We start from the raw sequence: 25890 nt of genomic DNA on the forward strand, positions 1-25890 counted from the left end.
ATTTGTGAGGATTTTTTATTTTATTTTAAAATAAATGGTAGGATCAATTCTGTGGCACATATTTTCTGTACTTTTAATTTTTTTATAATCATGTTTCATATATCTGCCTCATTTCTATAATCTATATGTCATTTAAGTTATTTAACCTTTCTGCCATTGTTTGGATCTTTGTCTTTTGTTAGATTCATTATCGTCTTTGACTTGCGTTCTTTTTTTAATTTATTGTCTCCTTTTTGGGTAACATGTTTTTTGATAGCTTCTTGAGAAGAAGAATATTGGGGAAGTATGTATGTGATACTTTATTTGCCTGAAGAATATACTGTGTCCTTATGTTTAATTGTCTGACCCAATATAGAATTTATCGTTGAAAATTTTCTTCAGAATTTTTTCTCTAGCTTCCAGTGTTGCTGTTGAGAAGTCCAGTGCTGTTTCAGACTTCTGATTCTGACCCGGTTCTTGTCTTTGGAAGCTTTTAGACTGTTCTCCTTGTTCCTGATGTTCTGAAATATCATGGTGATATACCCTGACGTGTGTATATAATTTTTCATTCATTTTGCTGGGCACTCTTTATTGAATACTTATTGCTTGGATGTTAATCTCATGAATCAATTCTGAGTTTCTTGTTATTTCTCTTCTAGTTTCCATTTCTTAGTTCACTTTTTTTCTTTTTGGTTCACTTTTCTTATATTTCCTCAAATTTATTGAACTTATTTTTCATTAATTTAAATATTCTATGAGTTCTTTAGCACTCTCCTAGTCTTTTTCTTTTTTTTAACATTGTCTCATGCATGTAACATTTTCTCTTATCTCTTTGACAATGTTAATTATGACTCTGAAGGTTTTTCCTGCTCCCTTCTCTGATGCCTTTTCTGATTCTCTGCTTTTATTGGTATCTTTCATGTTGGAAACTTGCCTTAAATACCTGTTCGTTGGCTCTCTAGTCATTGCTGAGAATGAGACACTAAGAAGCTGATTGCCGGAGAGGGTCTGGGGGGTGTGTGTGTGTGTGTATGTATGTGTTGTGTTTGCTAGAGGGGGGGCAGTAGCTCTGGCTTCTTTGGTGAGCATCACTGCAGGATAGTCTTGTGTTCAGTTAGTGTTTTCATTGCAGACTCTAAATTATTGGTATTAATAATTATTTTCCCAGGGAAAGTTCAGCTTCTTTGCAGAAGGATCTTTCAGTCTCCTTGAGTCTGGTTGCTGTCTGCCATTTGGGAGTTATACAGGGTGAAGGAGCACCCAGGGCACTCTGTAGTTAACATATATCCCTCCTCTATGTCTGATGAGTCCAAATCACTGGTTTATTTTCTTTAGGGAATAAACTTTCTGGACTTCCAAGATGAATGTCTAGTGGAGGGATTGCTTGTCTAGGTTGGAGTGGAGATTTGGGGATTTAATTACTTATTATATAAACTTTGAAATAATATTCCTATTTTCAGACCTTATTTCACTCCATCTTCTGTGGAACCTAGTACTTCTCCAAGTCCTGAATGCTTCTGGGTTCTGCAGAGCAAAATAGTTTTGGTTTTTGTTCTTCTTAAGATACAGTTGTCAAGCTTTGTTGACCATTTGGTTTGATTTCCATGCTTTTCCACCTGCTTTGTATATGCATATATTAAAATACTGTGGCTTGGGGTTGTAAGTATGTTTCTGGATTTATTGAAGATGAACATTTTTTTCTTGTTATTTTGGTTGAGTTTTTAAGAGACTAAGAGATTGGTTAAGTCTTTATTATTTGGAAAGTAGAAGTTTGTTAAAAGCCTTTTTGTTTGTTTTTTTAAAATAAGTTTTTTTAAAACTAAGTAAGAAGTATAACCATATCTCTTAAAATTTTAATCTTGTCCCATTATCAAACATATTTCTAGGGTGTACAGTAATAATTTTCAGAAGTATAATAGGTATCACTAAATATAAATGCAGTTTTTTAATTTTCATTTTTATGTTTAGGAACACACAAAAGCAAATTGTTGGATAGTGTTTAAAGGGTTGTTGTCCATAATCTTAATTTCAACCATCCCATTTGCCAATAATCTCTTTTGTTTTAGTATTTGCTTTATATGTTCCCAGCTCCAGTATTGTTTTTATTATGTTGAGACTTTGAATTCTTTGATACTATATTTTTAGTGTTCTTCACACCCTTCATGTCTTCAGTTCCTCCACTTTCCTAGCTTAGATTCTATCATCCAAATTTAGTATAATCATGTCCTTCTCATGAAGGACCCTCAGCATCCTTGCCTCTCTCTCCCTCCATCTTACCCCTGGGATAACCCCATATTACCACCTGCTCCACACCTACACTAGAGCAGCTAAAAGTGGTTATAGAAAAACACATAATTATGATGACAGGGCTTTTTACATTTTTCTCTTGACTGGACCTTTAGTGCTGCCTAGGAATCCTATTACAATATTCTACACAATGGATATTCCCACTTGCTCTTCAGATTATTTCATACTTTCTTCTCAAACGTTTATTATCTCCTATCCTCTCTTCTTCACACGTAGCTGATTATCTTGCTAACTTAATAGAGACAAAAGAGAATCCTTCAAGGATTAAAGCTACTTATCTGGGTGCAGCTGTACATATATACTCTGCTTTTTCTCTTATGACAGTACTGTCTGTCTAAAGTTAGTCCTTGCCCTTATGCAGTGGATCCAGTCCCTGTTTACCACCTCAAGAACCTTGCTTTTCAGGTTGTTTTTCCTCTCTCTCCTGCTTCAGTTCCTCTACCTACTTCATTAGATAATTCTTGTCATTATATTAATATGCTATAACAGCTCTTACCTTTTAGAAACACTCTGTATGGGCTCTTCAGAAACAGAACCATTGAGAGATATACTTAATTACTTGCTTACTTTCTTATTTACATTCATGTACACGTAAATAATAAATATAAATATATATATATATATATATATTTGGGGAGAGGAAGATTTATTTGACTGGATCACACGATTTGGGAGCTGGCAAATTTAAAATTCTATCTCTGCCAGTTACAGGCTGTGTAATTGTCAAGTCTGTTAGCCAACCTGTGCCTCCATTTTCTCTTAAGTGAAAAAGAAATAATAGTACTTACTTGATAGAATTGTGAGATATGAATGAGTAAGTGTGTGTAAAGAGCTTGGAAGAGTGGCACATAGTAATAAATCATTCATTCCTTCTTTTTTGCATAAATGGTAGCATAATATACAAACTGAGAGGCATCTTGCTTGCTTTTTTTCCCCATCAACAAATATATTGGAGGACTTTTCAGCATATGAATCGTGCCTCATTTTTTTCTAGTGGCTGAATAGTTGCCCATTGGATTGATGTGCCATCCAGCTTAATGACTCTAAAAACCATTATTTTAGATAATGGTATATATCTGTTAGCTGTCTCTACTTGGGTACCTAATAAGCACAAGGCTTTCTAATTACTGTTGCCTTTTCTATTTCTCTTATTTCCTATATTGTCATACTCTTTTAGCTCTCCCTTCAAAATATACTTCACAACTGACTTTCTATATGTTGCTACTACTTTAATTCAAGCTAGCACTGCTTTACTAAGTTGCTCGGGGCCAAAAACTTGAGAATCATCATTCTTAGTGTCATTTTATTGTTAGATTCAACAGACATAAGATTATTTTGTCACATTGTTATATAAACTTCTAAAAAGTTACTTTCAAATTGTTGCTTTTAATGCACTGATAACAATCTATTTGTGGTCAGTACATATTTGCAGAACATATTCTTAGTAGCACAGCACTAGAACAAGTTTGGCATTCTGTAGTCAACAGTTAAAATTTGGAGGCTAAATGAAGTATTATTCTCTTTGGTAGACAAGGATTAGTCACTTCAAAGTGCACATCATAGAATCCAGGCTGAATTCCTGTAAGATTATTAATTTATAAAATTCTATTAGTAATACCAGTAAAATTTAATTAATGCTGACTCTAGTCAAGAATGAGTCTTTTTTCAGTGGACTCATTAGTCCCCATCACAATTTACAAATTGTGTCTATCTCATTAAGTTAGAAGTCTCTCTTTCAATAGTTGTTTATTTGGTTATATGTTAGTATGTAAAGTGAAAATATCAGTGAAGTTTAAGCCATACAGATTCATAAACATCTCAGTAAATACTGCTATATCATATCTTAATACTTTTCTGAAAATGTATTGATCATTTTGCATTTTTTTGTTTTAGTACGTTGATACATTTTGTTGTTTGTATATACCTATAATAGGAGGAGGGTCATTACATAATGACAGTTGGAGTTTGGAGTCTGGGTTTACAAGTGGATACTTAGCTGAAAACAAAAACCACTAAGTTCAAGAAAATTTATATCTCAGCTTCAACTGGTGAATTCCAGCTAGGGATGGTGTTAATTTTAATGCTTGCCAACTCCTTGATCATCAAGTCATTTTGTTTTAGAGATAGAGAAGTGTAAATTGAATTAAGCTCCATTTGGGTATGACTTTGTATGCTTAGGACAATCTCTTTTAAACTGTTTATCCCTGACTTGGGCAATTTGAATGCCCCAGAGCCCTCCTGTCTTTTAGCTATTCTCCTTTTAAAAGTGCTTTTAACCTTCATATTCTACTGACAACATATAAAATAAAGTCAGGTCACTAGCCTGTATTTTGAAACATAAGATTTCTCAATTTGTTATATTTAGACACTGTGTCTCAGGAAAAGGGAAACATTTTCATTAAAAACATTTCTAACTGGTCACTAACTTAAATACATTTTATTGTTACAATTTTTGTCATGTATTTTGTTTTGAGGGCAGTAGCAGTCATTATTAACATGGATTTAACCAAAATGTAGACAGAGTTTCAGAATAATAAATTGTGTGTATAGATAGAGATACAGCATTTAGTATATATGTTGATGTATGTAATTAAAGGGAAATAGAGAAGTTTTAAAAGAAATGGGTGCCCATATTTAGTTACGGATGTATTTGCAAATGTTTGGATCAGTTCTTCTAAAACACTCATCAGTTCATTTTTTATAAATGAACAATTTTTCTTTGCAGATAAATAAGGGGGGGAGATTATTTTACCAATACAAACTCTTACTTCTTTACCAGAATTCCCTACACTCTCAACCATCTCAGTGAAGAAAGTAAATATGAATAGACAGAAGTTCAAGGTTTATGTCATACTTGCTCCTCAGAGGACTTGAAACAAAAATTTGAAAGTAATAAGATTTAAAAATACAGGTAAACATTTAAAAGTAAATTAACAGCGTTACTGGGGAGAATAGATCAATCTGAAGTTCATGGAATACATTTTTAATGAATTTAACGAGTTAGTTAGGTTTAGTTTGTTTTTCAGGAATCTGAGGTCATACCTAATTCACTGTGGTAAGGAACACAGGGAAAGGACCATCTTTGAGAGTAACAGTCATGAATTGATTGTAAACAGCTAAGACATCTTTGACACATCTAGGTAAAGGTGCAATTGTATATACAGAACTGATGGCCAGAAGAGAGGTCTAAAAGGTTTGATTAGTATGCCCTTACTAAGGTTTGTGTGTTTGAGGGTGAGGGAAAGGGGTTGTTGAAGGTACTACTTAAATCCTTCATGCTGATAAGTAGGATGAGATTGTAAGTGGGAGTGTTAATGAGCCTAGCTTATAAGAACACTGAGGCAGGGAAAATTATGTCACAGACAAAAATGATGAGTATATTTCTCTAAAATAATTTTCTTTTCATTTAAATTAAGCCTGCATTGTAAAACACAGAAATTGACTAATTTCCTTCCTTCATCTATTTCTGTTAGAAATTTGTAATCTTACGGATGAAGGTCTGATTTGTAGTTGAATACTGTACTCTTCCTTTATTTCACAGCCATGAAGCTCATGACTGCCCTGGTGAATGTTGCCTTAAACCTCAGTATTCATCAGGATAATACACAGAGACAATATGAAGCTGAGAGAAATAAAATGATTGGGAAGAGAGCCAATGAAAGGTTGGAGTTACTACTTCAAAAACGCAAAGAGGTAAGTTTAATGGTAATTGAGATTTTTATGTTCTATAAATGTGTAGTAAATAAATCATATTTTTTATTCTCTGTGAAAATATTTGTGTGTATTATTCAAAGTTGTTTTTTAAAGTCATATTATTTTATCTCAAAGTTTTTAAATGAAACCCCAGTTTGATTCCAGCTAGTGATTATCTGCTGTCTGATGGCAGAAGAGAATCACAGAACAGCTCTCCTTTTGAAAGAAGGTAGTCTGGGAGTTAGATAACTCAGAAAGATTATTATATTAGGCTTTGGTCTCAGAAGCACAATAAATACTAGCATCAGAACTAGGGGCCTTCAAAGCTGTATTTCCAGGAGAAAGCCAAAGGCTACGTGTTAGTAGATGTATGAGACATTTCCTGTGAATAAGATTGATCACATTTTTACAGTGGAATGTTCAAAGTGATTTTTAACCTGGATTTTTAGTAGGTAGCATTTTTATTCATCCAAATGGAAATAAAATTTTAGGTCTACAATATTAGTCTGTATTTTAGCTTGGGAATAGAATAATGTCTCATTACTATTAATGTATTGCTGTCAACAAATAATGGGTTAGAACAGGCAATAAGAAGCAGCAAGCTTATGATTAAATCATTGCCTTACTATATTGCAAGTGCTAGGGCTGCTACAGCAAATACCACAAACTGATTTTGTTTAGAACAGAAATTTATTGTCTCCAATTCTGTAGGCTAGAAGTGGAAGATAACTCTAATCTTCACATGGCCTTCTCAGCTGTGTGTGTGTGTCTCTAAATTTCTCATTTTAAAGACATCAGTCATATGAGACTTGAGGCCCATCCTACTCCACTATGACCAAATCTTAACTAATTACATCTGCCACAATCCTATTTCCTAATAAGTCTTCTGATTATGGGAGGTTCAGACTTCAACATATGAATTTTAGAGGAACACAGTTCAATACATAACACATTCCATACTAGAAATAATTGTAAGTTTTGGAACTGTGCTTTAGAAAGTACTGCTAACCAAACTGGACACCTCTTATAACTTATTTAATTTTTTATATTACAGCAAAAGTATTTTTTAAAACTTATATTAAGTTGTAATAATTTGAATGACTTGCTGTAAAAGTATTTCTAAATTTATTTCAGTAAAACCTGAAACAAAGCATACAGCAAAGGAGGAAGTCTGAAGGAATTTTATGTTCACGTTTGTGTATGCAGTAAAAGCAAATATTTCACTGATTATTGTTACAGAACAAGTTATAACTTATAATAAGTGTCACCTAGAATGTAATTTTTTATCACTGCTTTGGTTCCTTTTGAGTAATGAGTAAACTTAAACTTTAACCCGATCAGTAGTATTGCCTGAAATTTGTATCTTTGCTATAGGATTTTATTTTGTTGCTGCATTTTACCACTAATGGCTAGGATCTTTGCTGTCTTCTACTATACCTCCTATACTGAGAATTGGCCTGCAGTCAATTATGGACTAATCAGATGCAGAGTAATATTTGGATGCTTTAGGTGGAATGGGGAATTTTGCAGTGGCAAATACGACAATCAAGGATGATTTGTTACCCCCCAAAAAAGGCAGAACCAATCAGGGGACCTGGTTTGGTCAGGATAAGCATAGAAATTGAGGCCCATTCCCAAAACAGATGATATTTTGTGATAGGAATCTGGTCGCACTTTGCCACACCACTCCTTTTTATTCATTATGTAATATGTGTTGAGGGAGACAGAAAGAGGTTCTAAGCCCATGTAGTAAAACTATAGCAATAATGCAAGAATACTGGTCGTTTCAGATGTATGTTGCACAATACATGAGGAAAAGGATTGATAATTACCCAGAATGAAAATAATCAGGAATAAAAACAATTGGAACTGTTTATTCCAAATTAAAAAAAATCAATATTTCCATTTATTTATTTATTTACTTGTTTATTTTTTCATTTCAGCTACAAGAAAATCAGGATGAAATCGAAAATATGATGAACTCTATTTTTAAGGGTATATTTGTTCATAGATACCGGTAAGAATAGATATTACTTCTTCCTCAGATAGAAATTAAATCGTTGGGTCCTAGTTTTTCCTTATAGGGGTATTTTAAAGTACAAATTAAATTTCCTTAGTAGATATAAGGCTGTTAAGTTTTTCTTACAAGAAAATGTTACATTCATCTATGTTGAATTATTTTCAACAAATAGCATAAAGTTGTTCATAATATTGATGGTTTCTTCTTTATCAGTGTGTCTATAACTAATCAATTGTATTTTTTTCCTTTAAAAATGAGATTTTGGTTCATTGAACTTCTCTTGTTTTTTCTGTTTTCAGCTTGATTATTGCTGTTTTCCTTACTATTTTCTTTCTTATGTTTGCTTTGGGTTTCCTTTCCCTGCCCTTTAGTTTCTCAAGGTGGAAACTGGGATCATTAAGAGGCCTTACTTTTTTTCCTGCTATATAGTCTTACTCCTGTAAATTTATTTCTTAGCACTGTTATAACTATATCCCTTAAATTTGGATATGTTGTGTTTCCATTTTCATTTAGTTCAAAATACATTCTAATTTCCCTTTTGGCTTGTTTCTTTCGCCCATAGATTATTTATAAAAGTGTGATATTTATTTGCAAATATCTCAAAAGCTTCTATTATTGATTTCTAACTCAGTTTCATTGTAGTCAGTGGACATACTTTGAATGATCTGAATGCTTTTAAATTTATTGAGATTTGTTTTATGGCCCACACTATGTTCTATCTTAATAAATGTTCTGTTTTCTCAGGAAGAGAGTATGTGTTGTGCTATTGTTTTTATATCTTTAGGTCAAATTTGATTGTTGGTTGTTTTAGTCTTTTTTACCTTTACCGATTTTCTGTCTGTTTATGCTAACAATTATTGAGAGGGATTTTGTAGGAGCCCTTTTTCTATTCTTGATACAAGTGCATTATCAGATAAATTATTTGAGTATTTTTCCCAGCCTGTGGCTTTCTTTTCGTTTCCTTATTGATACCTTTTGAAGAGGTAAAATTTTCAATTTGAATGAAGTAATTTATCAATTTTTCTTCGATAGTCATGCTTTTGATGTTCTGTCTGTGAACAATTTGCCTAATCCAAAGTTTTCTTCTTTGCTTTATTCTAGAAGTTTAATCATTTAATTTTTTAAGTTAAGGTGCATGAGCCATTTTTAAGTTAATTTTTGTGTAGGTGCACTATAAGGATGTGAGGCCACCTTTGAATATAGGTGTTCATTTGTCCAATCACTGTTGGTGAAAGACTGTCCTTCTCCAACTGAATTGCTATGGTGTTTTTCTTGGAAATCAAATGACCATGAATGCAAAGTTTTATTTCTGGATTTTCTGATCTGTCCTTAAACCCATACCACCTGTATTGATTACAGTATCTTTAGAGTGGTTTTTTTTAAGCTTTATGAAGATATAATTGACATATAACATATGTAAGTTTAAGGGGTACAACAGAATCATTTGAAACACATGTATATTGTGAAATGATTACCACGATAAGGTTAGTTAAATACCTCCATCACCTTATGTAATTACCTATTTTGTTTGTAGTGGTGGTAACACTTAAGATTTACTCTCTTAGCAACTTTCAACTATGTAATACAGTATCGTTATAGTCATCATGCTGTATATTAGGTCCCCAGAACCTATTCATCTTAAAAGTAGAAGTTTGTGTTCTTTGACCAACATCTTCCCTTTTCCCCTACCCACCTCATCTGGCAACCACCATTCTCTATTTCTATGAGTTTGGCTTTTTTAGAGTCTGTGTGTAAGGGAGAACATAGAGCATTTGTCTTTTAGAGTAAGCTTTTAAAAGTAGTTAGCATTATGCCCCTTTACTTTGTTCTTTTTCAAAATTGTTGTGACTATTATAGATCCTTTGCATTTTGATATGAATTTTAGAATCAGCTTGTCAACTTTCATACAAAAGCTTGCTGGAATTTTGATGGAGAATATAATTAATCTGTACACCAATTTGGAGAGAATTGCCTTAATAATATTAAATCTTCCATTCTATGATTACAGGTTATATCTCCATTTATTTAGATGTTCTTTAATTTCTCTTAGCACTTTTTATGGTTTTCAGTGTACATCTTACACTACTTTTGTTAAATTCATTTCTAAGTGTTTTCATTTTTTATGCCATTATAAATGGAATTGTTTTCTCAATTTTTGTTCTAGACTTTTCCTTATTAAGAAATAAAAATACATGTTTTATTATCCCTGCAAAATTACAAAATACTTTCATTAGTTCTGTAGTTTTGGAGTTTTATTTTGTTGTTGTAGATTCTTTAGGATTTCCTACATATAGGATCATGACATCTATGAATAAAGACAGTTTTAATTCTTACTTTTTTTTTCTTAATGGCCTTATTGTGCTGGCTAGTCTCCAGTACAATATTGAATAAAAGTGATGAGAGAGGACAGCTTTGCTTTTGTTGCCTGATCATAATGAGAAAATAATCAGTCTTTAAAATTAAGTATAATGTCATTAGCTTTAAGTTTTATGTTGGTACCCTTTAGTAGGATGAGGATATTCTCTTCTAACCTAGTTTTGTTAGGTGTTTTTTTATTGTGATTGATTGTTTGACTTTTTTTTTTTTTGTATCAGTTGTGATAAAAAAAATACAGCCTTTGTTCTTTATTAATATAGTGTATTATAGTCATTGATTTTCAGGTATCACACCTTGCATTCTGGGGAAAATTTCACATGGTCATGATATATACTTCTTTTTAGATGCTACTAAATTCAGTTTGCTAAATATTTTGTTAAGGATTTTTGTATCTACTTTCATTAGGAGTATTAATATGGGTAGTAGCCTTGTAGAATTAGGAAATGTTTCCTCCTGCTTATTTTTTGAAAGAGTTTATGGAAAATTGGTATTATATTTTCTTGATTAATTTGATAGAATTCACCAGGGAAGCCCTTTAAGCCTCAGTTTTTCTTTGTGTGAAGATTTTCATTTACTAATTAAATTTCTTATTATAGATCTGTTACAACACTCTATTCTTTGTTGATTCATTGTGGTAATTTGTGTCTTTCAGACATGTTTATTACATGTATATTGCAAATTTGATTGCATAACATTGTTCATGATATTTCCTTATAATCTTTTTTATTTCTGTAGGATTGGCAGTGATGTCTCCTTACACATTCTTGATTTTGTAATTTGTGTCTTCTCTTTTCTATCTTGGTCAGCCTAGCTAGAAGTTTATCAGGTATATTGATCTTTTCAAAGAATGAACTTTTGATTTCATTGACTTTATTTATGTATTTTTAAATTTCATTGATTTTTGCTTTAACCTTAATACTTCCTTACATTTGATTGTTTTAGTTTTAATTTACTTATCTTTTTCTAGTTTCTTACATTGGAAATTCAGATTGTTGATTTGTATATCCTCCTTCCTTTCTTATCTGGCATTTTAAACTGTAAATTTTCCTCAAAGTACTGCTTTACACCATGTTTTGATACGTTGTATTTTAAATTTTACTCAGAACAAAGTATTTCCTTACTTGTGATTTCTTCTTTGACTCATGGGTTATTAAGTTTTTTTTGTTTAATTCCCAAATATTTGGAGTTTTCTAAATTAATTTCTGTTCCTAATTTCTAATTTAAGTCCACTGTGGTTAGTAAACATACTTTCTGTTATTTGAATCATTTATACTTAATAGGCCTTGTTTTTTCCTTAACCAATTTGGCTATTGAAAAAAAAATCCATATGCATATAAAGAGAATATATTCTGCTATTTTGTTACATTTTCCTCTTGTGTTGATCTTTTTGTCATTATGAAATGCCCTTTTCTTGTGTGATTTTTTTTTTCTTAAAGACTTCTTTGCCTGATAATAATATACCTCTAGCTTTTTTATGGTTACTTTTTGTGTGATAGATTTTTTTTATCATCCTTTCACTTTCAGTCTATTTGTGTCTTTGAATATAAACTACGTCTCTTATTGGCAGACTAGAGTTGGATCTTACATGTTTTTATCTAGTTGAACAGTCTGTTATTTTCTTTATGGTTACTCTAGGGATTACAGTATGAAGCATAAGTTATCACAAACTGCATCATATTAGCATGACTAATTCACTAATATCTTTGCTCCAGTATAGCTCTGTTTTCTTGTTCTTCCTTTGCTACTATTATTGTTATGTATCTTTTATCTGTATTTGTTATTAACCATTATCAGTATATACAATCTTAGCTGATTTTTAGTGAAATTAAGACAATAAAAAAAATTCATGCTATCTTCTGTGTACCCTATCGTTAACATTTCCAGCATTCTTAATTTTTTTCTATGAATTAGAGTTATTGTATAGAGTTACTTCCTTTCAGATTGAAGTATTTCTTTACTGCTTCTTATAAGGCAAGTTTGCTAGCAGTTTTTGTTTATCTGGAAATGTCATTATTTCTTAAAAGTTAGTTTTGCTGGTTATAGAATTCTTGGTCAACAGTTTTATTTTTCCTTGCAGCACTTTCAATGCCATTTTACCACCTACTGGACTTCATTGTTTCTGAATGAAAAATCAGTTGTCAGTCCTGCTGTTCCCCTGTATATTATGAGTCACTTTTTTTTCTTTCTTTGTCTTTTTTTTTTTTTTGAGTGAAAATAGATTTATTTAGAGATATGTACATGGGGTGGGAGGTAGTAAATGTAAATGTAGATACACACTCCATAGACAGAATGCGGGCTGTCTCAGAAGGCAAGAGAGAGAGAGCCATGAGTCACTTATTTTGTAACTTTCATTCTTCTTTTTCTTTTCTTTGTTTTTTGGGTTTTGTTTTTTGTTCTTTGTTTTTTTTGCTTTCCCATTTTTCTTTGGCTTTCAACGGTTTGCTTTACATGTCTAGGTATGGACCTCTTTGTGTTTATCCTACTAAGATTTTGTTGACCTTCTTGGATCTCTAGATTAATGTTTTTCATCAGATTTCAGAAGCTTTTAGCTTTTTAGCATTGATTCTTCAAGTTTTTTGTTTGTTTTGTTTTGTTTTGTTTTACCCATATCTCTGTTTAGACTCCTTTTAAAGATATGCTGGTATACATAATACTGTTCTATAGATTTTTGGAGCTTGCTCACACACACATGCACACAAACACACTTCTCTTTTTTTTCTCCTTCATTGTTTTTAATCTCTGTTCTTTGGATAATTTCTATTTACCTGTCTTCAGGCTCAGTGTATGGCAGTTTCTGTTTTGTTTTTTTGCCAACTCAAATATGCTGTTTAAACCATATGCTGAGTTTTTTATTTCTGTTCTTAAAATTTTCAGTTGGTCCTGTTTTTATAGTTGCTGTTTCTTTATAATAATGCACTGTTGTTTGAGTCAGTGTCATCTTCTCATCTAGTTCTTTGAATATAGTTTCTTTCAATCCATTATTGTATTTATGGGATCTGCTTTAAAAGCTTTGCAAAATTTAACAGCTGAGCCCACTCAGAGACAGTTTCTTCAGACTGTATCAATTTCTGAGTGTAGGTGTTCTCTTTTTCTTTGTTTATCAAATAATCTTTTGCTTAAAACTGTCCATTTTAGCTTCAGTGACTATCAAGACATTCTGAAGTGACTAAATTCCAGAAGTTATGTCCTTACACAGGCTGGAACTACTGTTAGTCAAAAAAAGTACCTCCTCAAAAAAAGTGACTTTTCTTTTTTTTTGGACAACAGGTACCTTCTCCTGAGAAGGAGGAGAAAGAAAAAGAGGCCAAAAAACAAAGCAAAACAAATAACTGTCCATTTTACAAAATATGGTGTAGCAAAGTTGGATTCTGATTTTTTTCCCCTGGAATTTGTCTTGTTGTTGGCTATTTTGTTTTTTATAATTCACTTGGACTTAATCTCAGGAATTTATCTCTCCTGCTCTGTACAGCCACTATTTCTGCTCTGTGGCTTTTTGTCTTTTGCATAGATTTCAAAGGGGTTGCCTCTATGGCTACAGAATTTCATGGTCAACCAGTGGTTGTTCAGTCAGGATTTTTACCAGAGCACCGACACGGCTTCCCTCTTGGGACTTTTTGTTTGTTTGTACACAGCCTTCTTACCAGCCAGTGATATGTTAGAGAACTTTGTTTTCATTTTCTTCATGTTTCTTTTATTTCCTCCAGGCTCTCCTCTAGACTCTTGAATATAGATATTTTGTTGTAACTGTTTTAATGTTGTTTTTCTAGTTTTGTCATCTGCATCATTTCTGATTCTATTTGTTTTGATAGATTTTTTTTTCTCCTTATTATAGGTCATTTTCTTGCTTCTTTGAATGCCCGGCAATTGTTATTAGATGCCAGGCCCTGTGGGTTTTGTTTTGTGCTAGATAATATATATGTAGAATATTTGCCCACTTTTTCTAAGGGACATAATTATGTTTGATCCTTTCAAGACTTCTTTTTAAGATTTGTTTAGTAGACCAGGGCAGCATTTAGTCTTAGTATTTACCCCAATACTAAGATAATACCATTCTTTGTGCTTTTCTTGATGCCCTGTGAATTACAAGATTTTTCTGGTCTGGCTCATTGGAACACAAAGTATTCCCAGCCCTTGTCTTTATTCCAGAGATTACTCTCTCTTCTCTTTCCATTCTTTCCCCAGTGTTAGGTGATTTGTTCACATGTACATGCTCTTTTGTACTCAGCTGAAGAGTTGATAGGGTCTTTCTGCAGATTTCTAGAGTTCACTCTCTCTGTGCATCTCTGATACCATGCTTGTAAAATCTAGCCACCTTGTCCTCTTAGAGTCCCAGCTCCTTTTCCTCAAGTCAGGAACATCACCAGGTTCTGTCTAGGTTCCCTCCCCATCCTACTGCCTGGCAGGCAGCAATCTGGGACAATCTTAAGGCTCACCCTGTAAGTTACCCCTCTCACAGATTACTGCCCTGTTCTGCCTGACATCCAGCATCTGAAAAGCATCATTTTATATATTTTATGCAGTTTTTTTAGTTTTTTTCAAGTGGGAGCTTCAGTCTTGTTCATCTTGGCTCAGCCATGCAGTCTTGTTTTTTAAACACCTTTGTAATAGTATGATTCCTGTACAGTAAACTACATATTTCAGATGTTCAGCCATACAATCTTGAATGCAGAATCCATATAATTTTTTATTTTACCTCAATATTCAACACCAAAATAACATAGCCTGTATTTTAGTGAGTCACCCTTTTTGAGTCTTGCCAAAGCTTTCAACCTATTGTTCTCATAGAAACAACAGTCCTTTAATTTCCTACTGTTACCTTATTGATTTTTTTAATCAGACCTTGCACAAACTAGCATTGGATCTGTCACAGCTTACTTTTGATACATTAAAATTTCACTTGCTCTAAGTAGGACTGAAAATAAAGGTGAGAGTAAGACCTGCCTGCCAAAGTGATCAGCGTACCATGGATACCAATTGTTGATTTTCCAGAAATATCACTTAATTCACTTTATTGATTAAAGGAAAATGTTACTGCATGTACATAGTAGAAATAGAAGGTGCTGTCCAGAGATGACACTATCAGTTAACACTTTGTCTCATCTGTCACCCCAGCATCAAACAAAAATTGAAAATTAATCTGTACATCAGTAGATTCAACTACTAGTTCATAGGAAATACAGAAAATAGAAGAGTGTTGTCTGACTGAATCCTCATCATTTAAGTCCAGAATGTGGGAAATTGTATAGAACAGATGACCCAGTTTATTCAATAATTAAATGGCACATAATATGAACAAGTGGATGTAAAAACACAAATTTAAAATACTGGATATGAAAATATCTTCATGGATATATATTTAGTGAATAAAATACACTTTAGACTGTTGAAGAGGCAGTTAGTGAATTGGAATATAATACTGCAAAATTTACCTAGGCATAGAAGATAATAAAATGACATTTCTGATATGTGAGGGATTGTTTGAAAGACTTCATAAGTCCTTTACATAGGATTTCAAAAGAAAAGACAAGTATTGAAAAGAAGAATTCATGAGAGAACTGAAGTTTTATAAAATTGGTTAAAAAAATAGAATGTTCAGATTGTAAAGACTTAATGATTGTTGAGTAGGTTAAGAAAAATGTTTCATATCTAGACATACCATAGTCAAAGTGCAGAGTATCAGAGACCATGAGAAAGTCTCTCAAAAGCAATAAAAAAAGGAGACACTATTTGTTTAGTGATAGGAAAATAATTTGAAAATTATTAGTTCCTATTAAGAACTAAACTTAATGAAAGTAGTGACAACAGGAAAAATTTCAACAGTTTGGAGAAGATGAAAAATGAATTATCTTTTATTTTCTAGTTGAATTTTTCATCTTTAGACTACCGTGAAACAATTCAGAATCATGTTTTCAGAGCTATTCTTATATAATATAATGATATAATTTATTCTGAGTAAACTGTCATTCTTTTATTTTAATCTTCTTACTTCCTAACATTTCATCTTGGACCTAACCTATGGGTCAGGTTGATAGTTAGAATGTGAATATAAATTAAATATATTTTTATTTGAAAGTTAATATATCCTTGACATTCAGTTTTTAATGCTACTTATGCCTAAACTTCTGTTAATGGTAAAATATTAATGAGTAATGCAGGTTAGACGATAGCTATGTCACCTGCTCTGTATGAGACACTCAGTGATATAATTCCTTGTTACGTATTTTGTCGCTATTTTCACTAACTGATAATGCAATGAAAGAGATGAAAAATATTTCCAATTTTATAAACTTACTACATTTAAAAAAAATTTTTTATTGCGTTATAGTCATTTTACAATTTTGTGTCAAATTCCAGTGTAGAGCAAAATTTTTCAGTTATACATGAACATATATATATTCATTGTCACATTTTTTTTGCCGTGAGCTGCCATAAGATCTTGTATATATTTTTAATGCACTTTAAATAACACTGGTCATCTTGAAATAATTCACTGAAAGATTTGGATTTAGTTAGCAAATAAGAGAGTTTCAACTTTTTGGGTCTACATTTAAACATTTTTGCCTCTCAGAAGCCTTCCTGGACCTGTTCTGTTCCCCTCCATCATTTTCCATGCTTCTGTGTTCCCCATACTGCCCTGTAATAACATATAACACTCTTTAAGGTAATATTTATTTTAATCATCTTTCTGTAAGCTGTGGTCTCTAGTCTTAAGTTCTTGTTCACAGTCTAATCAAGGATACAGTGTGACTCTTCAGTAACTCCTTTCAGCTGTCCCTTTCTCTCATAGGCTTTTCCCCCCAATCTCTAGGAGTTATTCTGTTTTGGAAAATGTAATTTTTTTAGCCAAACATTAGTGACAAAATTGGTTGAGACATGAATTTATTGTGTTCTGCAATTTAAATAGCAGACTTTCCTGGCGCTCGTAATTATTTCTCACTGTACAGCTCTCATGAGATTTCTTGTATAAAAGAGATAATTGTCTGTATCAAAACATACATATTAGCCACAGATTATTCTCTGAAATTTGTATTGCAGTATTTTAATTTAGTCTTCTTCCTTACTGAGAAAGCATCTATAAAGGCAGTACACAAAACATTTAATTAAAATTCACTAGAGATAAATTTCATTTTGTTGTAAGCAGAAAATAATTTGAATTCCATCTGCCAAGAAAGTAATTCAAAACAAAATCTTAAGTCCTGATATTAAATTAAAGGCACACTAACTGTGAAGGTCAGTAAATTAGATAAGTTTTCATAGAAGTGAATATAATTATTCTTTTATGCTGTAAAAAAGAGCTACAACAAAGGATTAATTGCCCCAGAATTATTCTTTTCTGGTTTTTTCTTTCTGTCTTTCTTTGAGTTTGCAAGTAAAGTATATTGGGACTTCATTTGTAGTTATTCATTTCAAGGCCCCTGTATTAGAACTATGGAAGTTATTAGGTCATCATATGATTGTCTTTATACTTCTCCTCATGTCTTACTAACTTTTTTGCCCACTACTTTAATCTTTGCTTTGGAAACTTCAAAAACACCTGCAACTAAACATTATCTTTCTAAATGTAGTGGGGCCATTGGAAATAGAGATTAAGGAGTTAAAAAGAAATTTAATATGAAAACCAAAGATTGGAGGACTCTTAAACGTATGAAAAAAAATCTGTATATCAAAAGATACAATCAAATCAGGGACTATTTAGAAATAAACTCTGCATTTTTATTTTATACTTCATCTGCTTAAATAGAATGTTAGTTCCTAGTAGGCAGGAAAGCCATATCTGGTAATAAGAGGATATGCTACAAATCATAGAAGAACTGAAACTTCATTGGAGCTTGGAAGAATAATCATTGTAGGTAATTAGAGTAGAATGAGGGCACTGTATGCATAAGGATGACCACAGACATGTAGTCTGTGCCTTGAGCTGTTTGGACTAAAGAAGAACTCATTCATGAGCCAGACTCCAAGAAGATTGGTCATGGCTAGATTGGTAAGGGCCTTTAATAATAATAACAACTAATAATATTGATTATCTTTTGCCATGTAACAAATTACCCTAAAACTTGGTACATAAACATTATCTTATAGTTTCTATGGATCAGGAATTTGGAAGTAGTCTAGCTAGGTGGTTCTGGCTTAAGTTCTCTCATCAAATTGCGTCAAGACCTTGATTGAGGCTGGAGTCATTTGAAGGCGTGACTGTGGTTGGAGGATCTACTTCTAATGTGGCTTACTCACATGGTTGGTGGCAGAGTTCTCTATAGGGCAGCTAGAATGTCCTCAAGACATGGCAGTTGGCCTTCCTTAAAAAGTGATTCAAGAAAGAGAACAAAGCAGAAGTCACTGCATCTTTTTTGACTTAGCCTCCAAGAGCCAAAATTCATCATCTTTACTGCATTATATTTGTTAGAAACAAGTTACTAAGTACATCCACATTAAAGAAAAGAGGCACTTGTCTCCAAAGGGAATATTAACAGAGAATTTGTGGACATTTTAAAACCAGCACAAAGGAATTCTAATTTTACTGTATAGACCAATTATACATAATATAATTACATGTAGAGAATGATTAATCTAGTAGGGTGCAACTGTACTTCAATATTTTAAAAAACCTAGTAGGGTGGTATCAGCAGGCAAAGTGTATTAGAGCTCCTGAACTCAAATAGCAAAAAAATCACCTAGTAGACGAGGACTGGGATGCCAGGAAGACAAGTTGTATCAAAACATTGAGAGTGCATACAGAGAGGAACCGTGTTCAAAAAACATGAGCTTTTGAGAGTCTTGTAAGTGAGACAAAAAGGCATTAGAAATTAAGCTTAGACATAGAAACGACTATAAAAAAAGATTTTGAACAAGGTTTTCCTACTGAAATAAAGCTAAGCCTTTATATTCTCTAGCCTTGGGATTAGCCATCTATAATCTCAATACTAATGGTAATGATAATACCAATGGTAATGAATGGATGATTGAGCTATGTATTATGCAGTTACCATACTTAGTAGTCACTGTAGTTTTAATCAGAATGCCATATCTATTCATTTTGTCCTTAACTTACTTCCCTGAAATTGTGCAATAAAAACCTCAGCCTAGGTTTGTTTTATGTTTTTGTTTTTAGGGTTGGGTTTTACAAGGGTAATGCAGCAGAGAATAAGTGTAATAGATCTCTGGGAGATGACTACTTGGTAGGACTGACAGAACTAAAATGATATGATTTGGGTGTTTTGTGGTGGTGGTTTGTTTTTAGAGGGGCGCTATTTTATTTTGTTTTATTTTTGCTGTTATCATTTGTTTTTATTTGGACAGCCCAGTGGAAGACAAAGTATATGAACTTGCAGTTGACAGAGGTGGAAATTTATATAAAATAGTAGAACAATATGAAGTACTAGGCAAGGATGTGAAATGCTATATGGAGAAATTTGTTAATGTAGGTGAAGATGCATATTCCTTCTCACCCAGTAAATTTCACTTCTAGGTATAAAAGCAGTGTTTCACAGACTTTTGACCATGTCCTACATCAAATACACAGAAATTCCAAGAAAAAATATTTGCCTACTCCATGTGAAGCATTTTAGTGTTTTCTATCCTGAATACTTTTATGTTTTTGTTGCCACTCTTTAAATTTATTCCATAATGTACTGATACATAGTGATGCACTGTTTGAAAAACAGTGCCCTGGGGAAACTCTTACACATGTGCACAAGGAGACATATACAAGAATGTTCACAGCATTCACTGTTAATAAAAGCAAAAACCTGAAAACAACCTAAATGTCTGCCAGTGAAAGAATGTATAAGTAATTTGTAGTTTATAGAAAGGAACACTGAACGTCAGTTAAAGTTAATATATTGGAACTAGAGCTATATGAATCAGTATGTATAAATTGCAAAACATGGTTTGTGGAAAAAGCAAGTTGGAGAGGATACCTGCAAGGTAATAAATGTATATAAACTTTCAAAATATGTAAAGCTATACATACGAAGTTAAAGCATAAAGATGCAGCTGTAAATGATAGTCATTGAAACAAGGATAGTCATTTACTCTTAGAGAGGAAGATGTATTAGTAAGTGGTATATAGAAAGGTTCAACTCTAATACTTCTTTTTTTAACTGAGCAGTAGATACATATATATTCTTTATACTGTCTATAACTTTTTTATGTCTGAAATTTTTCTTATTTAGAAAAAAATGTCCTTGGGCCATTCACATTCAGTATTTTAAAGGTCAAGTAACATTCTTTCACAGATGTTGTAAACCTGCTTTTTATATTGTATTATCTGTGTATGTCTAGATTAATGACAAAAGATGTAACAGTGAACATTTATGGGAAGTTTAGTAGGTATCACACATAATTCTGAGTATTTTATTTTTATTAAGTGAGTTTATTCTCACAGTAACTGTGAGCTCTAGATACAGTTAAGAGGGAAGTAACTTGCCTAACGCCACACAGCTAGAAAACAGCAGAGCCAGGATTTGAACTTAGGAGGTCTAACTCCAAAGTCTGTATCATTAGCCTCTGTGCTGTAGAATCTCTCCATGAGAAAAAGATACTTAAAAAAAAAAGTAGGATAACCAAAGACAGTAATTGATAGTATGGTTTTGAAAGAGAAAGTTTCTCACGTTTTTATTCTTTAAGCAATGACAGGGACTTAGAAGGAACTAAGATTTCTTACAGCAGAGAATTAAATATTAGAATGCCAGCTCCCATTTTATCACAAAAGAGAAGCTAAGAAAATCTCCTTGACGGATGATTGCCTTGTGGAAATTGGAGAATTAAAAATCACCTAAAATTTTAACTTATTCATGTATGATAAATCAGAAGCTTTTAAGATTGATCTACAAGAGAAAGTTAGGATTTACCTTATTACAGAATTTTTTTAGCAGAGTTAATAACCTATGAAAAGGTAAGTTAAAGACATTAACATTGTATTTGTTCATAGTTCACAGATTTTAGAGCAGAAATAATCCCAGGAGGGTTATAGTAGATGCTTATGGAGAGGTGAAAAGCCATATGGGCACCGAGCCAGAAACCTGACTTTTGGGGTTGGTTCTGCTACCAGTTCATATAGTTTAGTCACCAAGATTGTTTCATTATGACTATATGTGAATTATTCTTTCCCCAGGGCAATTGCTTCAAGGTCTTGGACATAACTTCTATACATTTTCAAATAATACAGGCTTCTACAGTTTTGCCTCATAGATACTAATGTGTGTCTTGTTCATAAAAATTCTTTTCTTTTAATTCTTTAGATGTGTACTAGCTTAGAATGAGTCACAGTTATTTAGAGAAACAATTTTTTAATTCTACATTCTTCCATATTTGGATATGGATACTCTGGTTTCCTCAGAAGTTTTAGCATGTTTATTGATCTCATAATAATTGTGAGGCTTTCAGAACGCTCTAAATGACATTTTCTAGTCCAATGAAAATAGAGCAGTTGAATCAAAATAAGATGATTTCCAGAAGCATTGTTTTCCAGCTTGGTATTGGTAGTTTTTATTTTTTAGAAGCCATGTAAAAAATTGAAGATAATTCACGTTGGAGACCTTTGAGAGTGCAGATATAAATATAATATTTTGACAATATTATTATGTATTGCTTGCTGCAAATCTGTATGAAGTACATTCTAGTTCTGAATATTAATCAGAGGTCTGTCTTTTTTTGACTCCTCTAGTGATGCTATTGCTGAGATTAGAGCCATTTGTATTGAAGAAATTGGAGTATGGATGAAAATGTATAGTGATGCCTTTCTAAATGACAGTTATCTAAAATACGTTGGCTGGACTCTTCATGACAGGGTAAGTTACTCTGTTCTAGGCTTTGATAGAAGATATGCTTGTCTTAATCTTAATATTAGTAATTAAGATGGCCATAGTTGGTTTTTCTCAAAAGTTGTAATAATATGGGAATTTAAGATGATACAGCTGAATACTCTTTACTTGTGGCCATGATGAAACTTAAGACATCAACCCATGTGCGAAGACCCTGTCTTACTTAGTTGTAATGGTCTTAGACCAAGATTGGCAATCTGGTACATCTAAATGTTAGGCGATTGTAGTATCCCAAGAAGCTAATTATAATCTTTTCCTAGTTTGGAATCAAAAGAGATTCCTTGTTTCTCTTAATATATTAAAACTAAACTTTTTTGTTTTAAATTCTCTAAGGTCATATGACAGTAGAGTGTTTTGTAAGAGTTGAATGTTTTGTTGGATTCTAGGATATTTGATCTGAAAATCTGTTTACACTTCCATCCTTTTAGAAGAGGCTCTTACTTTAAAAGGAAGTATACATTATCGAGTCCTGAATATGTAATCCTTTAAATAACCAAGGGTAGGAATGATAACATATTGGAATTTTTATATTGAATGACCCAACATTCTATACTCGAATTGCCAGATGTTCACACACACAAAAAGAAATCTTACAACAATTTCTTTTGGGTTGTTATATTCCATTATTTGAATTGTTAAAAGAATTGTAGCTATTAGAAGACATTTTATCTTTCTAAATGCAATTATATTCTTAGACTTTTAAGGTAGTTTTGGTCTAAGACTTATTTTCTATATGTTACCATTATCAGCCTGTAGAGCATTTACTTTTTAAATAGCAGTAGGCTAAGTATTATCAAAGATGTTTAGATAACTACACAATCACATAAGTTACAATAAGGTCCTAAGGGAATTTTACAGGCCATTTTTACTATAAGAGAGTGTTCAGAGTGTAGGAGGATCATCACAAGTTGTTTGGTCAACTTCGCGATTACTTATTTTTAATTGATGATTAAAGAAGGTTCCTGTTTCCCACCTCATTTGAAGGCAAATCAAGTTAGCATGTACATAGTGAATTTTTTCCTGAATATTTATCTTCCCTAGCAATTCATAACCTTTTCTCTACACTAATAAATCCCAAGCTTGATATTGTTTTCTTTCTCTAATCCTCTAGCCTTTACATCTAGCCTCATCTCAGATATGTCCAATTATATTTTACTACAGTATAAAAGAATGTAGAATTTTACCTTGTGCCCTCGTGCATGTGAATACACACTACTAAATCCAACAAGGCAAACTTCTTGGAATAAGTTTAAAGTCCTTCATTTTTATTCCCCACCACTACCATATCAGTTTTCCTCCTCTCCCCACCTCCCTAATAGAGTATTGTACTAAATTTAAATAAGAAAAACAGTTACCAGTTTTAATAGAACTTATGTATGTCCACAAATTCTGGAAAAACACTGATTTGATGTGGCTTGCCAGAAAATAAACAACCATAATTTAAAAATAAGTCACTAAACTGTGTGTTTGTTGAAATCCTCTGTCCAGATAAAGGAGATAGATTTCTCTTGTATGTTGTTGATAAAATGATTTAAAGAGTACTGTTTTCATTAGAATAATTTTATAAATCTCTCCTATCACCTCCAATTACTTTATGTAGAAAAGGCTGTAAGTATTAAATATTTCTTTCTAAACTTTCTTTTTTGTCATTCCCACTCTAATCATCTTGTACTTTTTTCCTCTGAGGACAAGTGATTTCCTTTCTTTCCTTTTAATCACCTAGTTGAAATTGCTCCTTGTATAGGCTATGGACTCTGTCTTCATACTCATCCTGTGCCGTTTCAAGTAATAAAACTTCTTATGTCTTTTTTTAATATTACATTTTAATTATCAATTTCATTTTTCCAGCTTTACTGAGATATAATTGACATTTAATATTTTATTAAGATGTACAGTATAATGATTTAATATTCTTTTTGTCTTGATTTTAGATTATTAGAAGTTATAACCTAGTCTACCCTCCTAAAAATAAGAAACTTTTTTTAATACTGCCAATTTGTGTAAGTTTTAAAGTATAAGTTTTTGGTCTCTAGAAAGGCAAACAGTCTCTAACAACTAAAGGAGTTATTAGAAATTCAGTTTCTAAATTTCTACTCATCGGTTTTAACTGACATTGAGGTTGAAACAGAATATGTCTAATTTAAATATAGCTTTAGTAATCTCTATACATGGGCCAAGTATCTTAATCCCTTTTGGTGTTTATGCTCATGACACCGGATTACCTTCCTCTGTCCTTTCCAGTTTGTAAATATGACTCTGTACTGTTCTTGCTTTTAGCTTACGTGTACAGTTCTACTTTCTTGCATATGCTTGATTCCTTATATCACAGTCTCTGCAGTGCTTGCAAGGGATTTATTTTCAGTCAGTCCATCCCATTTCCTTATCTTTATGTTCACTCATCCCACACTCTGTTTCTCTTAATTTCACCAAAAACCTTCTTTTAGTTCTGTATATGTCAGGCAAATGATCTGTTGTTGCCTGTCACCAGAAGTAGAAGTTTGAACACTTATGCCCACTGCATATTGATTACCAAGGAAAACATAAAACATTCAAGCACTGGATGGAACAATGCTTTACTCACATGGAGAAGGGACAGAGCAATGTCAGCTTCAGTAGTGTCAGTCTCCCATGGTCCAGTAGTCAACACAGAGCAGTTACCCTGCATGTACTCATCTTGTGCCACAGAACTAAGAACCTTATTCCTTCCTCTCAGGGAACAGATTTAGTAGAGGGGTTGGCCAGGTGCTGTATGATGCACACACTTAAGCAGAACAAAGAAGACTCATTGAGTCTAAAACAGGAATGATACTTCCATACAAGGTGATAAACCCAGCACAGGCTATGACGACTCTTATCCCTTGATAAGAAAATGCTCCAGGCCAAAGGCCTTTTCTTATGCAGCCCAGTAACGGTCAAAAGACTGTATATAGGAGACTACCTTTCCTAAGAATCTGTGCCTCACTCCTACTCAGCCACTGACATGGCAGATAAAGCATATCAATTAGTCCTTTGCAAAATCATGCTACTTTAAAAAAAAATGACTCAATGAAGAAATCCAAGAGGAAATCAAAAAACACCTCAAGATGAATGAAAATGAAAATACATGTTGCCAGAATCTATTTGATGCAGCAAAGCAGCTCTCAGAGGGAAGTTAATAGCAATACAGGCCTACCTCAAGAAACAAGAAAAATAACAAGTAATCAGTCTTACCTGCCAGCTAAAGGAATTACAACAAGGCCCAAAGTCAGTAGGAGGAAGGAAATAATAAAAAATCACAAAGAAAATATATATAAAACAGAGACCAAAAAAAAAAAAAAATAGAAAAGGTAAATGAAGCCAAGATCTGGGTTTTTGCAAGAATAAAAAAAATTGATAAGCCTTTAGCCAGGCTCATTAAGAAGAAAAGAGAGAGGCCCACATAAACAGAATAAGAAATGAAAGAGTATTGGCTGAGGAGCCAGTGGGGTGAAGCTACCATCTGTGAGATTATGACTGGACACCTCTAAGTCAGAATTGCACCCAGGTTACGTTACGTTGGCCTCAGATAGGATTTTGGCCTCAGATAGCTGGTCTCGCACCATTCTTGCCCGTGGGTTGCCATGCATGTCCTGCCAGTGTCGAGACCAGGGTCCCATGTGGAGAGCCCTTAGTCCTGGGACACCAGGTGCAGCCAGAAAGGCTGCTGTCCCCTCA

The 25890-nt window shown here is 32.9% G+C and overlaps 1 protein-coding gene across 1 annotated transcript in view; it reads left to right on the forward strand.

The window, feature by feature from the left end:
• STAG1 (stromal antigen 1) overlaps positions 1-25890 on the forward strand; it is a 327021-nt gene that overhangs the window by 204731 nt on the left and 96400 nt on the right. The window contains exons 8-10 of the mRNA XM_032487978.1: positions 5828-5979; positions 7923-7996; positions 22041-22164. Coding sequence (XP_032343869.1) covers positions 5828-5979; positions 7923-7996; positions 22041-22164 — 350 coding nt within the window. The remainder of the gene's footprint in view (positions 1-5827; positions 5980-7922; positions 7997-22040; positions 22165-25890) is intronic.

The sequence above is a fragment of the Camelus ferus genome, chromosome 1, assembly GCF_009834535.1.
Source record: "Camelus ferus isolate YT-003-E chromosome 1, BCGSAC_Cfer_1.0, whole genome shotgun sequence".
Taxonomy (NCBI): Eukaryota; Metazoa; Chordata; class Mammalia; order Artiodactyla; family Camelidae; genus Camelus; species Camelus ferus.